The sequence below is a fragment of the Ranitomeya variabilis genome, chromosome 1 (assembly GCF_051348905.1).
Source record: "Ranitomeya variabilis isolate aRanVar5 chromosome 1, aRanVar5.hap1, whole genome shotgun sequence".
Taxonomy (NCBI): domain Eukaryota; kingdom Metazoa; phylum Chordata; class Amphibia; order Anura; family Dendrobatidae; genus Ranitomeya; species Ranitomeya variabilis.
This window is the reverse complement of record NC_135232.1, coordinates 117,706,370-117,723,874: the sequence shown is the minus strand read 5'-3', so window position 1 is coordinate 117,723,874 and position 17,505 is coordinate 117,706,370. Positions and strand designations below refer to the sequence as shown.

Sequence of the window (17,505 nt, the reverse complement as noted above, 5' to 3'; positions counted from 1 at the left end):
TGGAGTGCTTTGTGGATGAGGGTAGTAGTTTTGTACTGGATTCTGGATTGGATGGGTAGCCAGTGTAATGACTGGCACAAGGTAGAGGCATCGGTGTAACGGTTGGCGAGGAATATGATCCTGGCAGCAGCATTCAGGACAGATTGGAGCGGGGAGAGTCTGGTAAAAGGTAGGCCAATTAGTAGAGAGTTACAATAGTCCAGACGAGAATGAATAAGTGAGACAGTAAGAGTTTTTGCAGAGTCGAAAGTAAGAAAAGGGCGAATTCTGGAAATGTTTTTGAGATGCAGATAAGAAGAGCGAGCCAGTGATCGGATGTGGGGGGTGAATGAAAGCTCGGAATCAAGGATGACTCCAAGGCAGCGGGCATGTTGCTTTGGAGTAATGGTGGAACCGCACACAGAGATGGCAATGTCGGGCAAAGGTAGGTTTGTAGAGGGAGAGAACACGAGGAGTTCAGTTTTTGACAGGTTCAGTTTCAGATAGAGGGAGGACATGATGTTAGAGACAGCGGTAAGACAATCACTGGTGTTTTCTAAAAAGGTCGGCGTGATAACAGGAGAAGAGGTATATAATTGGGTGTCGTCAGCATAGAGATGGTACTGGAAACCAAATCTACTGATTGTTTGTCCAATAGGGGCAGTATACAAAGAGAAGAGGAGGGGGCCTAGGACTGATCCTTGAGGAACCCCAACAGTAAGGGGAAGGTGAGAGGAGGAGGAACCAGCAAAACAAACAGTGAAGGATCGGCCAGAGAGATAGGAGGAGAACCAAGAGAGAACGGTGTCCTTGAGGCCGATGGAGCGGAGCATAGTGAGGAGGAGCTGATGATCCACAGTGTCGAATGCTGCGGAGAGATCCAAGAGAATTAGCATGGAATAGTGACCATTAGATTTAGCTGTTAGTAGGTCATTAGAGACTTTAGTGAGGGCAGTTTCAGTAGAGTGTAAAGAGCGGAAACCAGATTGAAGAGGGTCGAGAAGAGAATTATCTGAGAGATAGCGGGTAAGACGGGAGTGGACCAGGCGTTCCAGGAGTTTAGAGATGAAGGGAAGATTAGAGACAGGTCTATAATTAGCGGCACAATTTTGATCGAGGGAGGGCTTTTTAAGTAGTGGATGTATGATGGCATGCTTAAATGAGGAGGGAAAAATACCGGAAGTGAGGGAAAGGTTGAATATTTTTGTTAGGTGAGAGGTGACAGCCGGGGAAAGGGACTGGAGGAGATGCGACGGAATGGGGTCGCTGGTGCAAGTGGTCGGGCGAGAAGATGCAAGGAGCCTGCTTACTTCTTCTTCTGTAACTGGTTCAAAGTCAGAGAGTGAACTAGATGCAGTGGGGGAGGGAGGACAGTGCTTGGTATGAAGAGATTGGGAAATGATTTCCTGTCGAATGTGGTCAATTTTTTCTTTGAAGTAATTGGCCAGATCATCAGCGTGGAGATCTGTGGTTGGGGCCTGCTCTCTTGGGTTGAGTAGGGACCGGAAAGTGTCAAAGAGACGTTTAGGGTTATTGGACAGCGAGGTGATGAGGGTGTTGAAATAGGTTTGTTTGGAGAGGTGAAGGGCAGAGTTGTATGTTTTTAGCATGAACTTATAATGGATGAAATCTTCGGGCAGATTAGATTTTCTCCACAGACGTTCGGCGCACCTGGAGCACCGCTGCAGGAAACGTGTTTGCAGCGTGTGCCACGGTTGTCGCCGTCTGTGCCGAGTTGTTCTATGTATAGGAGGTGCAGCTTCTTCCAGGGCACTTTGCAGGGTTTCATTGTAATGCTTCAGAGCAGAATCAGGACAAGAGATGGAGGAGATTGGGGCCAATGAAGACTGCAAGTTCTTCATAAGTTTCTGGGTGTTAATGGCCTGTATGTTTCTATAAGTGTGGAAAGTGGGGATGACCTACAGCTGCATCATTTTTATCAAAGCACAGTACATGCATATCTATTGTCAATATAAAGATTGAGCACAACACAAAAATTCCTTCTTGTAACTTTGTGACTTTTCCATCTCCATCTGCCACTCTGTGCATCTAGCTTTACATACTGTATCTGAATTGGACGAACTATCCTATTATTTCACTGCAAAAACTCCATTTCCCAGCGGCACCCTGCTTCTCTTCATTGCTGCAGAACGCTCCCTCCCACTCCTGTGTGCTCATGACTAGCCCCACCTATCTGAATTGATGATTCATGAGCTCTTATAATTAAGGCTATGGGGGGGGGGATGAGACAAATCCCCGACTCCACAGCACTGCCTCACTACTGAGCAGCACCGATTCATCTCAACTAAAAGCCGAGATCCTTAGATTAGGGATAGAACAGACATTTATAGGACATTTCACAAGTTTTCCAGATTCTTTCTTATGAAAAAAAATTTACAGCACATACTGCATTGAACTACTGTTCTCAATTTACTATAGATTTTAGGAGTTGATCCATTTTATACCAACTCCACCAAAACGGACACCGACACCACGACCCTGACTCCACAGCCCTACTTATAATGAGCATCCATGAGCATCCACCAAAGAGATTTGGCATATTATCAAGCTAATCTATGTTTAGACTCTCTTCTGTGCACTGTATGTTCCAGTACAGAAGAGACCTAGTAATGGATAAACCAGTAGATCAAGATGAAATGTTGCAAAAATATTCCTGTAAGGGGGGGGGGGGAAATCTGATGACTTTTCTTATTTCAGGTATTTTTTTTCTATTTGCCAACAACAATTACCGGTATATCTTGGCAAGGATAATTCTTATTGCTATACATTCACCAAAAGTTAGTTCAATGTCTCCGGAGACTATCACAGAACCAGAATAAAGAAGGTCTTTGTTTTGCTTTGTGATATGCTGGCACACGTTAAATCAAAGAATATTAAATATTCATGTACGGAAACAAAATATGTCAGGAACTAAGGGATGTAATGTTTAATGAATTTGTTACGTCTTTGTAAAAGTATGTGTAGAACGGCCATCGTTCAGCCTAAATTATAGGAATTATATGATAGGAACTCAAATTTGATTGTCAATGTCAAGGATATCCATCACATGATAATCTAATAAATAATCTTTACTGTTATATAGCGCTAACATATTCCACAGCGCTTTACACACATTATCATCGCTGTCCCTGATGGGGCTCACAATCTAAATTCCCTATCAGTATGTCTTTGTAATAATGCACGAAAGACCAGTCAGCATGTCATATTGAAGAGTACCATACTATAAAAGATGGACAATGTTTGCCATCTTGTACAGTATGGTAGCCATGAACATTTTCTTCACTGCAACTAAAGAGTGCCGTGTAGGGATGAGCCGTGTAGGGATGAGCCATGTAGGGATAATCGGACCACTAGAAGTTCAGGTTTTGGTACCCAACCTTTATTCCAAAGTTCTCTCTCTTCTCTCTCTCGTAGCCCAGAACTTCAAGCATTGAAACGGACTTCCGGGGAAAGTCTGTGTTCAGCGTTTACTACTGGACAGTAACTGTCCAGTGAGAACGTCGAACTTTAAAGTTCGGGTCCGCTCATCCCAAGTGTGGTCTTTCGTGCGTTATTGTCTGGATATCCATCCTACACTTAGCACCACCATCCACCTGGATTGCAGACTATAACCTTTCCTATAATCTGGACAGACTTCATCCACTGCTATTAATCAGAGAGAACTTTCCTAATTGCACACGTGACATACCTACACTTACATCTCAACTTCATAGGATCATCTTGCACTAATACTCAGTAACAGCAGCCTGTAAGGTTTGTCCACTATATAAAAAAATTCTTTCACTCCTTCACGCCGCAGAACATTTTTTTTTTTTTTAATCTCCCCTGCTTTTATTTTTCTGTCCACATAGACATGTGTGCTTGTTTTTTGTGGAACAAGTTGTACTTTCCAATAACACCATTCATTTCACCCCATAGTGTAATCGAAAACGGGAAACAAAATTTCAAGTGCGGTGAAATTGTGAAAATAAACCCCACACAATTCTGACATGTTTTTTGGGGACTTATTTTTACAGTGTACATTTGGTTGGAAAAGTGACCATGCAATACGATTCTCCTCCTCAATACTATTACAGCGACACCAAAAATGTCATGTTTTATTTGTTATCTTAGTGGTGAAAAAGAAAAGTTGGCAAAAAATTTTTGGGGGGAGTTCTGTTGCCATTTTCCGAGACCCGTAACATTTTTATTTTTCGTCTGATGGAGCTGTATGACAACTTATTTTTTTGTGGGGCGAGACTACATTTTTATTAGCACTAATTTGGGATAGATGTGACTTTTTTATCACTTGTTATAGTATTTTTTGTATAATTGTGGCGACCCAAAAAAATCTAATATTGGCGTTCTTTAATTTTTTTCCCATTTATGGTGTTTATTACCAATTGGGCTAATTGTTTTTATATTTTTATAGATCGGACTTTTCTGAAGCTTGTCGATACCAAATATGCATATTTTTAAAAAATGTTTTAATTTATTTTTTTTACTTTTCACTGATTTTGTTAGTGGGGCTTAAAGATGCGATCATCTGATCGCTTGTGCTATATAACAGAAATCAGAGTCTTCTTTTTTAAGTTCTGCCAGAGGTAGGGTTTCAAAGGAGTTCTGCAATGACAGTTACGGGGATCATCAGATGCCCGCAATCACGTCATGGTTGTGCCAATGGGAGGAAGACATGCGCACTCATAAGCGCGAGTTAAAGGCCACTGTCAGAGACTGAGAGCGACATTTAACAGGTCCCACAATTGTCAGCAACAAGTCCTGGCTTTAATACTTAGCCATCACCTGACGGGTATGGGGCGGACTCACTATTGTGCCCTCTTCATACACCCATTTCCAACTTGGGCCGTAAATACGTACGGCACATGTCATGAAGGGTTTAAAAAAGCCTCAGCATGGTTAAAAAAAAAATAAATAAAAAGAGCTAATAATTACCTTCACTAATCTCCTCACCCCTCCATTCTGACACCTGATCCCTACTTCTGGGTCCAAAAATAAAGAGACATGTCCATCAAAGCCTGGCAGATACTTCTATTTGTGATCAGCTTGTGTCAAATCTGTGTTTCCTTTGATACACAGCAGCATTACAAAATAAAATGTAGTCCTTGGTAATGAGAGAAGGCCTTGGTAATTAAAGCCACCCCTGGTTAATGGAGATCGATTAGCAGGAAACTGGTCTTGAAGAGGTTGTCCACTACATTTACATTGATGGCCTATCCTTAGGATAGGTCATCAATGTCTGATTGGCCAGGGTCCAACAATCGGCACCCCCGCCAATCAGCTGTTATCAGTGTCGGCAGCCGCAGTACTCACTTGCCGAGCTGCCCCATCTACTTGTAGTGGCCAGGTCTTGCTACTGCAATCAATAGGAGGTGGATGTGCAGTGTCCTGCAGCAGCCACTACAAGAAGACAAAGTAGATCGAAAAGTTAGTACTGCCTACCGGCGGCTGCCGCCACTGATAGCAGCTGATCAGCGGGGGTGACAGGCGTTAGACCCCGGCCGGTCAGACATTGATGACCAATCCCGAGATTAAGTCATCAATGTAAAAGTAGTGGACAACCTCTTTAAGCACTAGAGTTAAATGCATTGATTTGCCCAATTTTTTCCCATGTAATTCGAAAACTGTTATTGAGAAATGTGCTTCATTGTGCATTACCAAATTACTATTGGGCTATAAAAGGAACCTGTCGGCAAATGTAAGCTGCCTTAACCACGCAGCATTAATGACATTGTGCAGGGCCTACAGATCAGAAGAGCTGGGGATGCCGGCAAGTAGGAGGCGTCCACAGCGCTCCTTCCGGTTGCCACATGGTAGTTAGACCAGGATGATCTCTACTGAGATGAGCCTGGTCCAACTGCCATGTGGCACCCATTTATCCATAAGTTTTCTAACTACTGTAAAGTTAGAGTTCTAATTGTTTAATATTTTTGTTCATAAATCAATAGTATTAAAAGTATAAAGTTAAGAAATGAAACATTCTAAAATATATTAGAAAAAAATGCCTTTCTACCCTTTTCAGTCAGGATTTTTCCTTCATTCAATCTCCTGCATTGATAAAATTCATATATAGAGGTCCGTACACAGAGATATCAGGTTATCATACATCCTGCAACCCAAAGCAGTCTAAGGAAAGTGGGAGGAGAGAGCAGCTGGTGGCAGATAACCAGGTAACCAGACACACAGAAACATGGTTTCAGCCTCTAGTGAGTGTTGTACCTCAGAGCTGGATTCACAGCTACCGCTCAGTACTGCTGTATAATGTCCTCCACGCTGCTGCTGTTTCTGAGAGTGTGCTACCGAGAAATAACTATTCCCTAATCTCAGTGTACTGTGTATAGGAGGCATAGCATATTGTCTCCACTAACTCTGGAGCTAAGTTCAGGGAAAAGTGAAACATTTCCACATGTATACATACGTGACAGCTCATCTTGAATAGTCAGATGAAATGGTAAGTGCACTTGGAATTAATAATTTAAGATATTTTACCTGTATCTTTTCCATAAAACTCACTGATGAGCTGAAAAGCCTGCATGTATTCAAAATGATCTTTGTCCCTTTTTTCAATTCTTGTCCGGTCATCATCTCGAAGGCTAAAGGGAAAAAAAAAAAAAGAAAATCTGTATAAAATATTCTGCATTACGCAAGAAGATAGAAAAAGCAATGCTAATAAAATGTGGCAACCGACATCGGCCTCAGGCTATAATATTTTCAACATACAATGATCTTTCCTGGTGTGAGTATAACATAAAACCACAAGTCATGCAAAAAAACATGGTAATCTGCATTGCATGTGATTTGGTAATTGTTTTGCAGTTTCCATTTACTGCATGAACCAGTAAATCTCCTGAGGCATGTGTTAAATCCATTGACCACACAAAGGCCATAAGGGTGTCCTTTTTGCTTCTCGGCTAATATACAGCACTGTGCAAACATTTTTTTAGTGTGAGTGAAAAAAAATGCTGAAAAGATTGCTTTCAGACATAAAAGTGCTAAAAGTTTATGTTTTTCAATTATTTTAATGCAAAGGGAAAGAACAAAAGACAAATGTTAATCATATCAATATTTACTGCAACAAATCTCTGACTTTAAAACAGCAGCAAAGCATCAGTTCTTCTAGGTAATCTGCACACAGTTTTTGAAGGAACTCGGCAAGAGCTTGTATGGATATAGACTGGTGCAAATCCTTCTGTCTCTTCATGTAATCCAAGACAGGTTCGATGAGATCAGAGCTCTGTGGGGGCTATATCATTATTTAAAGGACTCCTTGACCTTCTTTATGGTAAAGATAGTTTGTAAGGACATTGGCTGTGGGCTATGTACACAATTATTAGTCAGTTTGTATTTTTGATGATTAATTTTATTATTGAACAACTAGAGTGCTGTAGGTCAATCAAAAAGATTATTAAACTCGAATATTTAAGAAAGTAAAAAGTGAAGTTTTGTCTTAGAATATGTTTATTCAGAATTATTGGGCATCAAAATGAAAGCTGTAATTGTTATCATCTTAATTGTTAAATTCCATCTGTTAAATTGAATAATAACCAAACAACTAAAAACGTAAGAAAATATATTTCTGACATTGAAAAAACTAAATAAATAAAAAACTCAAGCATGTGACCAATATAGCCCTTCCTTTCCATACAACCCATAAGCCTTCCATCCACGGAGTCGGTTGGTTTCTTAATTTGTTAGCGACTACGTTTTTGGGCGGCGCCAACCACAACCTCCAGACATTGTTCAGAGGTGACTGTTTTCCTATACCATTAATATCCTGTTTAAGGGTCCACAAGTTCTCAACAGGGTTTAGGTCAGGTGAGAAAGGGGCCATGTCGTTATTCTTTCATCGTTAATGTCACAATCTTTTTAATTTGTGGCAGATCTGGTTTCCCTCAGTTTAAGACCTTTTTCCTTTCTGGTCATCGGGGGTTAATGCAGTTTCCTCCCCCGGTGGCCGCTGGTGTTATTGCATTGCATTAGTGCTGGGTCAGCTGATGTTGGTGATGACCACTCCCACCATCCTTTAACCCCTTAATCCCATTTGACATACTATCCCGTCGAGGTGACCTGGGACTTAATTCCCAGTGACGGGATAGTACATCATGGGTGATCAGCCGCGCTCACGGGGGAGCGTGGCCGATCGCTGCCGGGTGTCAGCTGATTATTACAGCTGACATCCGACACTGTGCCAGGAGCGGTCACGGACCACACCTGGCACATTAACCCCCGGAACACTGCGATCAAACATGATCGCAGCGTTCTGGCAGCACAGGGAAGCATTGCGCAGGGAGGGGGCTCCCTGCGTGCTTCCCTGAGACCCTCGGAGCAACGCGATGTGATCGCGTTGCTCCGAGGGTCTCCTACCTCCTCCTCCCTGCAGGTCCCGGATCCAAAATGGCCACGGGGCTCCTTCCGGGTCCTGCAGGGAGGTGGCTTGCAAGCGCCTGCTCAGAGCAGGCGCCTAAAAGCCTGCAGCACTGCCTGTCAGATCGCTGATCTGACACAGTGCTGTGCAAAGTGTCAGATCAGCGATCTGAAACTATAACATGATGTCCCCCCCTGGGGCAATGTTATAAAGTTAAAAAATATATATTTACAAATGTAAAAAAAAAAAAATAAAAAAAAAATCCTAAATAAAAGAAAAAAAAAATATTGTTCCAATAAATACATTTCTTTATCTAAATAAAAACCAATAAAAGTACACATATTTAGTATCGCTGCGTCCGTAACCACCCGACCTATAAAACTGTCCAACTAGTTAACCCCTTCAGTGAACACCGTAAAAAAACAAACAAAAAAACAACGCTCTATTATCATACCGCCGAACAAAAAGAGGAATAACACGCGATGAAAAAGACGGATATAAATAACCATGGTACCGCTGAAAACGTCATCTTGTCCCGCAAAAAACGAGCCACCATATAGCATCATCAGCGAAAAAATTAAAAAGTTATAGTCCTTATTTTTTTTTATATAAAATGGTTTTTAGAGTATAAAAGTGCCAAAACATAAAAAAAGATATACATGAGGTATCGCTGTAATCGTACTGACCCGAAGAATAAAACTGCTTTATCAATTTTACCAAACGTGGAACGGTATAAACGCCCCCCCCAAAAGAAATTCATGAACAGCTGGTTTTTGGTCATTCTGCCTCACAAAAATCGGAATAAAAAGCGATCAAAAAAGTCACGTGCACAAAAATGGTACCAATAAAAAGTCAACTCGTCCCGCAAAAAACAAGACCTCGCATGACTCTGTGGACCAAAATATGGAAAAAATAAAATTAAAAAAATGTATTTATTTCCATTTTCCCATTAGGGTTAGGGCTACAGTTAGGGTTAGGGCTAAAGTTAGGGTTGGGGCTAAAGTTAGGGTTAGGATTACATTTACTGTTGGGATTAGGGTTAGAGGTGTGTCAGGGTTAGGGGTGTGGTTAGGGTTATGGTTGGGATTAGGGGTGTGTTGGAGTTAGGGGTGTGGTTAGGGTTGGGATTAGGGTTAGGGGTGTGTTGGGGTTTGGGGTGTGGTTGGGATTAGGGTTAGGGGCAGGTTCGGGGTGTGGTTGGGGTTATGGTTAGGTTGGGATTAGGGTTAGGGGTGTGTTTGGGATAGGGTTTCAGTTAGAATTGGGGGTTTCCACTGTTTAGGCACATCAGGGGCTCTCTAAACGCGACATGGCGTCCCATCTCAATTCCAGCCAATTCTGCGTTGAAAAAGTAAAACAGTGATCAGCGTACTCAGGACAAATTGGACAACAACTTTTGGGGTTCAGTTTCTCTTGTTACCCTTGGGAAAATAAAAATTTGGGGGGCTAAAAAATCATTTTTGTGGGAAAAACGGCTCTGCATTATAAAATGTAGTGAAACACTTGGGGGTTCAAAGTTCTGAACACTTCTAGATAAGTTCCTTAGGGGGTCTACTTTCCAATATGGGGTCACTTGTGGGGGGTTTCTACTGTTTAGGTACATTAGGGGCTCTGCAAACGCAATGTGACGCCTGTAGACCATTCCATCTAAGTCTGCATTCCAAACGGCGCTCCTTCCCTTCCGAGCTCTGCCATGCGCCCAAACGGTGGTTCCCCCCACATATGGGGTATCAGCGTACTCAGGACAAATTGGACAACAACTTTTGGGGTCCAATTTCATCTGTTACCCTTAAAAAATACAAAACTGGGGCTAAAAAATAATTTTTGTGGAAATTTTTTATTTTTTTTAATTTTCACGTTTCATTGTTATAAACTGTAGTGAAAAACTTGGGGGTTCAAAGCTCTCAAAACACATCTAGATAAGTTCCTTAGGGGGTCTACTTTCAAAAATAATCCAAGATTGGCCATGTCTCCGAGCACTGAACACCTTGTACTTCTGGGCACTCCAGAAAAGTTGCAGTTTGGAAATGGGTTGAGGAGATGAGGATAATGGGTTCATGGTCATTTCACGTCAATCTTCTCAAATATTTGGCAATTAATGTTTAGTGTCTTTTTTTCGCAACATGTTTTTTGTGACCCTGTTGACTATTTGCAGCAAAACATTTGATGATTCTGTGATAATGCCACAACATCTTTGCAATTTCAAGTGTACTGTATATCCCTCTGCAAGACTTGTAACAATTTTTGACTTTTCAGAGTCAGTTTAATCTCTTTTTGGTCCATTTTGTCTAAGGAAAACAAGCTGCCTAATAATTTTGCACACCTTAGGCCTTTTTCACACTTGCGTCGTTTTAGATCCGTTGCAATGCGTCGGTTTGGGAAAAAAACGCATCCTTCAAATGTGCCCGCAGGATGCGTTTTTCCCATAGACTTGTATTGCCAACGGATCGCGACGTATGGCCATACGTCGAGTCCGTCGTGCACTGGATGCGTTGTTTTGGCGGACCGTCGTCACAAAAAAATGTTCAATGTAACGTTTTTTCATACGTCGCGTCCACCATTTCCTACCGCGCACGCGTGGCCGGAACTCCGCCCCCTCCTCCCCGGGACTTTACAATGGGCAGCGGATGCGTTGAAAAGCTGCATCCGCTGCCCACGTTGTGCCGAATTTGCACAACGTCCGTCGGTACCTCGCGCCTAGCGACGGCCGCGTACCGACGCAAATGTGAAAGTAGCCTTAATAAAGGGTGCTAATATCCTTAGATTATACCCTCCTTTGTTACACAAGTACACATCACCCGATTTGGTTCATCCAATAAGCATTAAAGTTTATATGGCTCGGAGTTGGAAAATCTGCATACAAAATGATGATATGGTTAAAATACTCACTTGCCTAATAATTTTTCACATGGTGTATGGTTGCGGTGGTAGTTTTGCTCCAGAATAAATTGGAGCCTACTAGACGCCTCCCTGATGATATTGCATGATGGACAAGTTTCTCTGTGTTTTTCTCAACATTGATAACACTATTAATCGTGAACAAATTCCCAACCCCATTTGCTAAGATTCAGCAGCAAACATGAAGGAACCTCAACTATGCATCACTCTTGCCTGCAGACACATTATTTTATCGCTCGGCACTCTTTTGAAGATTGAACGGAGTTTTATTTTTTCGAGAATAGTTCAGTCACTTGGCCTTGTTTGTATGTCTGTTACGGTTTTTGGTTGCATTTTTAACACTTCTGGCTAGACTTCTCCAAACTGTAGATAAGTGTAGCCCGGTCCCACTTGTTGCTGCCAGTTCTGAGCTGATGGCACTGTTGTACATCTTCTGATTTTGAAGGCAAGTAGGCATAATGGGTGTTCAAGGTGGTGCACTAAATTTACTGGGCTAAAAACTGCATCTACAGTTCTCAGTTTTACCCATTTCTTGGTGTCTTCAATGCTTAGAAATCCATCACATACCTATCCATCATGCAATACCACCAGGGAGGCATCTGATTGGCACTTACCGTACTTTATAGTATGTGTATCCATACCTGCCTAAAACGTTTGCACCATACTGTATGTTGGTATACCATATTTTGCAGTAGAAAACAGTGAACCTGCTGGAGGAATCTTGTTAAAAAGTATAGTGTACCTTGCCTGGTATACATTCAAAATTTGTAATATCTGTTAGAAGTATGTCAGGAATAATTTCCAACAAATACCTCTGATGGATGTCGGTAGTGAGGTGCACTCCTTAGGCTAGGTTCAGATTGCGTTAGGGCAATCCGTTTAGCGCTAAGCGCTAGCGGATTGCGCTAACGCAATGTCTTTTAAGGGGTCGCGTTAAACGTCCCCGCTAGCACAGATCCCCGATCTGCGAGAGCGCGGAACGGACCTCGGGCGCGCTGCGGACGCTGCAAGCAGCGTTCGAGGCGCACTACAAAAGAACGGCACATCGCTAGCGCGTGCCGAAAATGACACGCGCTAGCAATGCACTTTAACATTGCTGGCAATGGGAGCGCTAACGGACGCGTTGCACGGCGTTAATTTCGCCGTGCAACGCTGTCCGTTAGCGCTCACCCATTAACGCAATGGGAACCTAGCCTTATAGACATTACAGACTTAGTGGGAAAGCAGTCCGAGGTGCATTGGTTGTCTAATGGCACCTTTCTACAGCAGAATACAGTACTACAGATTATGTAGAATCTGTTGGATGAGCATCTTCCTAGGACACCAGATGGGGATGGTTCTTTATTTTTCGGGTGCATATAAGATCCTCAATAGACTCCAGTTCTCAACATAATGTTTTTTAAAACATACAAAAGCTAATTCAAATTTTATACTGGAGGAAATGCTTTATCTGTTTCAGGTTTCAGCATTCCCTGTTTCTTTTGTTTTATTCTAAATTTGGGTTGACATTTTGGGGTCTTCAGAAGAAAATGACTTTTCCATACACGTCAGAGCTCAAGTTACATTTTCCTCTTACAGTGGTTGGTCCTGGAACAAATTAATATTGTAAATTTGAGGGATTGCTATACCATGCAATAATTAGTAAGGGGCAGAGTGATATCAAATTGATACAGAAATTTTTTTTCATACCGCTTGCATACAGAATTAGACACTTATCTATCATTATCTGACAAGTCAAGAGAACACTCCAGAAAGTGCTAAATTTGATGGCCCCATTTCAGAATAATGTGATACTACCAAACATCATGGAGGACATATTATGGCTAATACCACTGTTCTACATATTTTCAAAAGTTGTCAGGTTAATTTATGAAATGAGCGATTTCTTAATGATATTGACCTGCTGAATTCATATCCGACAATGAAAATGTTTAGCTGGTTCTTGTTTCCATGATATCAAAGAGTTTTACTGCTACGTGTAATTAATGCATAAAACTTTCAACACTTTGGAACATTTTTTCAAATATAAAGATGTAAAAAAAATTTGTTATGCCAATTTTCTGACATTTATTTAGAGGAAACTTAGTAACAGAGATTTTGCATAAAATAGCGGCGCTCGTGGGATGGGTATAGATAGCTGCGGGTATTGCTCCTTACCACACAAAAGGAGAAAAGGAAAAAATAGGATATAAAAATATTGTAACAATATTTCTACCTGCGCTAAGCTTTAAGGTGCATTGATCGGCATTCACAATAGGAAATTTACCTGTTTGGTGAGCGTGTGTAGCAAGTCAGATTTTGATAGAAGAAAGGGACTGTTTGGTGAGCATGTATAACGAATTAGGTTCTGATCATAAGAAGGGACTGTGGTGTGGACGTCTATGGAAGGAAAAGAGAGACAGTGTCCATATGTCCTTAGCGATAGTGGTTTAAGTAGGTGAAACAGTTTTTACTTAGCTGGATTGATGCTGATGTATGCATCAATCCAGCTAAGTAAAAACTGTTTCACCTACTTAAACCACTATCGCTAAGGACATATGGACACTGTCTCTCTTTTCCTTCCATAGACGTCCACACCACAGTCCCTTCTTACGATCAGAACCTGATTCGTTATACATGCTCACCAAACAGTCCTTTTCTACGATCAAAATCTGACTTGCTACACACGCTCACCAAACAGGTAAATTTCCTATTGTGAATGCCGATCAATGCACCTTAAAGCTTAGCGCAGGTAGAAATATTGTTACAATATTTTTATATCCGAAACTTAGTAACAATTCAAATAACTAAAACATGTCTAAATACTGTAGTGAAATATAAACAATTACAGAAATTGCACTACAAAATTTGTTCCTCATTCAGTGAAAACTCTTTTACTTGTCTCTTGTACTCCCACATTGTATCATCTATATATATATAATTGCCTAAGGGGTACTTCCGTCTGTCTGTCACAGATATTCATTGGTCGCGGCCTCTGTCTGCAATGGAAATCCAAGTCGCTGATTGGTCGCAGCAAAAGAGCCACGACCAATCAGCGACGGCCACAGTCCGGAAGAAAATGGCCGCTCCTTACTCCCCGCAGTCAGTGCCCGGCACCCGCATACTCCCCTCCAGTCACCGCTCACACAGGGTTAATAGCAGCGTTGACCGCGGTGTAACACACTCGGTTAACGCTGCTATTAACCCTGTGTGACCAACGTTTACTATTCATGCTGCCTATGCAGCATGAATAGTAAAAAGATCTAATGTTAAAAATAATAAAAAATATAAAAAATAGTTACATACTCAGCCTCCGTTGGCCCCCGGATCGAAGCGGTTACTGATGCTCCCGGATCGAAGTGCTTACCGACTCTCCTCTTGACGCCCCGGTGACCGCTCCATGCAATGCGGTCTCGCGAGATGATGACGTGCGGTCTCGCGAGACCGCTACGTCATCATCTCGCGAGACCGCAATGCACTCTTCAGACCGGAGCGTGCGAGGACCATCGGTAACCGCTTCGATCCGGGAGCCAACGGAGGGTGAGTATGTAACTATTTTTTATTTTAATTCTTTTTTTTAACAGGGATACGGTGCATACTACGTGACTGGCCAATATACTACGTGACTGGGCAATATACTACGTGGCTCTGTGCTGTATACTACGTGGCTGGGCAATATACTACGTGGCTGGGCAATATACTACGTGGCTGGGCAATATACTACATGGCTGGGCAATATACTACGTGGCTGGGCAATATACTGTGTGGCTGGGCAATATACTATGTGGCTGGGCAATATACTACGTGGCTCTGTGCTGTATACTACGTTGCTGGGCAATATACTACGTGGCTGGGCAATTAACTACGTGGGCTGTGCAATATACTACGTGGACATGCATATTCTAGAATACCCGATGCGTTAGAATCGGGCCACCATCTAGTCTCTTATAATTGTCCAACAGCAATCTGCAAGCATTGATGGATTTAAATTTTCCTAGTTATTGTTAAATATTAATTATTAATTGAATTATTCTTATTCTAAATTCTGTACTGAGCACATTGCTTCTTGCTGACATTACAAAAAGCTATTTCTGTATATGTAACTCAGAGTATAAGTTAACACCATATAGAGAGAATACGTGATCTGTGGGCCACATTTATAAACACATTTATAAACACAGCAGGAGTAGGGGGGCTTGTCACGTGGGGGCCGTCACCTCCTGCCTTCACCATCATTCTCCATGGACGTCAGACAAGTCACACAAGGAAGGAACAGCTGGTAACCATGATTCTACTCTATGAAAAGAAGATGACTTCTATTCCATCTCAGAAACGAAGAGGAAAACGCTGATATTAACAAATGGACAATCTGTTCGTATTTATTTCATCTATTTTTTATGTTTTGCTGCAATGTGGTTTTTCTGTGGACAATTCAATAAACCACTACATTTTTTATGAAAATATCATGACATTTTTTTCTTTAAGAGTAACGCACCAAGTAAATAGTCTTGATTAAATAAATGTGCAAAATAAGCATATTTAACAGTTATCCTTCCTTCATAGCTACAATATTTTGGTAAAAATCTGTCTCCGTGCTCTTCGCTCACTGCTCCACAATTTGTTGGAAAGAAATCTACATGCGTATTTAAGAATTGAATCTTTAAGGACATGTTACTGCCAAGATACTTATATGTTTTAGGGGATTTTCTACCAACTCTTCATAGTTATCGGATCTTGAGCTCCCAAAAAAAAAAGAGTTACCAATAATGTGAATGCTATCCATGCAGTCTTTAACAAACTGAGAAACTTATCAAAGGTATGTATAGAGAAAAAATGCACAGAATTGCAGGAAGAGAACATCTCGCCAACCATTAGCTTGGAGTTGGATCAATTATGCTTTGGAATTGTGTTGCAGCAAATGGCAAGGGGAACATTTCACAGGTAGAGGAAAGAATGGATTCAATGACATTTAAAAAAATTCTTGATACAAACATAACACCATCTGTATAAAAAAAAACTGAAGTTGAAAAGAGGATGGCTTTTACAAATGGTTAATGATCCTAAACACAAGTCAAAATCCACATTAGACTACCTCAAAAAGCACAAGCTGAAGGTTTTGCAATGGCCCTAACAGTCCCCTGATCTGACCATCATTGAAAATCTGTGGCTAGACCTCACAATAGCAGTGCATGCAAGACAACCCAGGAATCTCACAGAACTGGAAGAATTTCCCAAGGAACAATGGATGAAAATCCCTCAAACAAGAATTGAAAGATTCTTGTCTAACTACAAAAAGGGTGTACCAGCGGTGATACTTGCAAAAGGAGGGGCCACTAAGTACTAACCATCAGGGTTGCCCAAAATTGTGCATCTGGCCATTTTTCTTTTTGTAATTTTTAAAATGTAAAAGATGAAAAAAAAAATTATTTTGCCTAAAATACAAAGGAAATGTGTCATCTTTTACTTTAGGCATTTTAGAGATAATTTCATCTTCAACTTGCTTAACTGTTCACAATAACAGTAACTTTGACAAGGGGTGCCCAAACTTTTACTTACACACACATATACACATTAGGTGAATGTAAATATATGCTGTAATTTGCCTGGGCTTTTCCTCCACTATGTTACATAGACTACTATGGGGAGGATCCAGGTTTCTCTCTACTATTCCTGCATTTCTTGCTGCATAGCATTATTCCATCACTACGAACTTCCTTCCCATCAATGTGGTTTAGGGAGAGCAATGAAAAGGTAATTACATTAGCTTCATCTAGGTTCATCTGCTTTCCACATAATCACACCAGCAAATCTGTATTGACATTTTAAAAAACAATAGCGCATTTAAAGTGAGAATGGCTTGTCAGCATTTAATGGCTTCCACCAGAGTAAATACAAATCGCTGGGTCATCATGTCTTCCTTAACTGAATGGTTTCCTATGACCGGCAATTCTCTGCATGAAGACGAAGCTGTAATTTTTCATTAACACTGAGAACATTTAGCTTGTATATCACGAAGGCCTGCAACACAGTTAACAAGACCTGGATCTGATGGCGGGGCTCGGAGGACTAAGGTACATTTTGTATAACGCTTCTTTTATTTCTCATTTAGTCTCGACCTGAACACAAGCAGCGTTACTAAAGAAATGCTCTGAAATAATCAATATCACCTCCTGATGGATGAACAGCACAATCACTGGTCAGAGATCACAGAGTATTTCATCCAATAAACAAATCAAGCAAAACTAAAATAAAATGTGGCAATGTTT

General features: G+C 41.3%; 1 protein-coding gene and 1 long non-coding RNA gene across 3 annotated transcripts in view; one reads left to right on the top strand and one right to left on the bottom strand.

Moving 5' to 3' along the window:
- LOC143807137 (uncharacterized) overlaps positions 1-15,886 on the top strand; it is a 40,848-nt gene extending 24,962 nt beyond the window's left edge. The window contains exons 1-3 of one of the 2 annotated variants that reach the window (XR_013221659.1): positions 7,255-7,279; positions 13,828-13,940; positions 14,824-14,968. This is a non-coding gene — a long non-coding RNA (uncharacterized LOC143807137). Of the gene's footprint in view, positions 1-7,254; positions 7,280-13,827; positions 13,941-14,823; positions 14,969-15,420 lie in introns of those variants that run through there. The other variant, XR_013221658.1, reaches the window with a different exon arrangement.
- MSH3 (mutS homolog 3) overlaps positions 1-17,505 on the bottom strand; it is a 240,166-nt gene that overhangs the window by 155,530 nt on the left and 67,131 nt on the right. Inside the window, exon 9 of the mRNA XM_077288361.1 lies at positions 6,487-6,590. Within this exon, the coding sequence (XP_077144476.1) occupies positions 6,487-6,590 (104 nt within the window). The remainder of the gene's footprint in view (positions 1-6,486; positions 6,591-17,505) is intronic.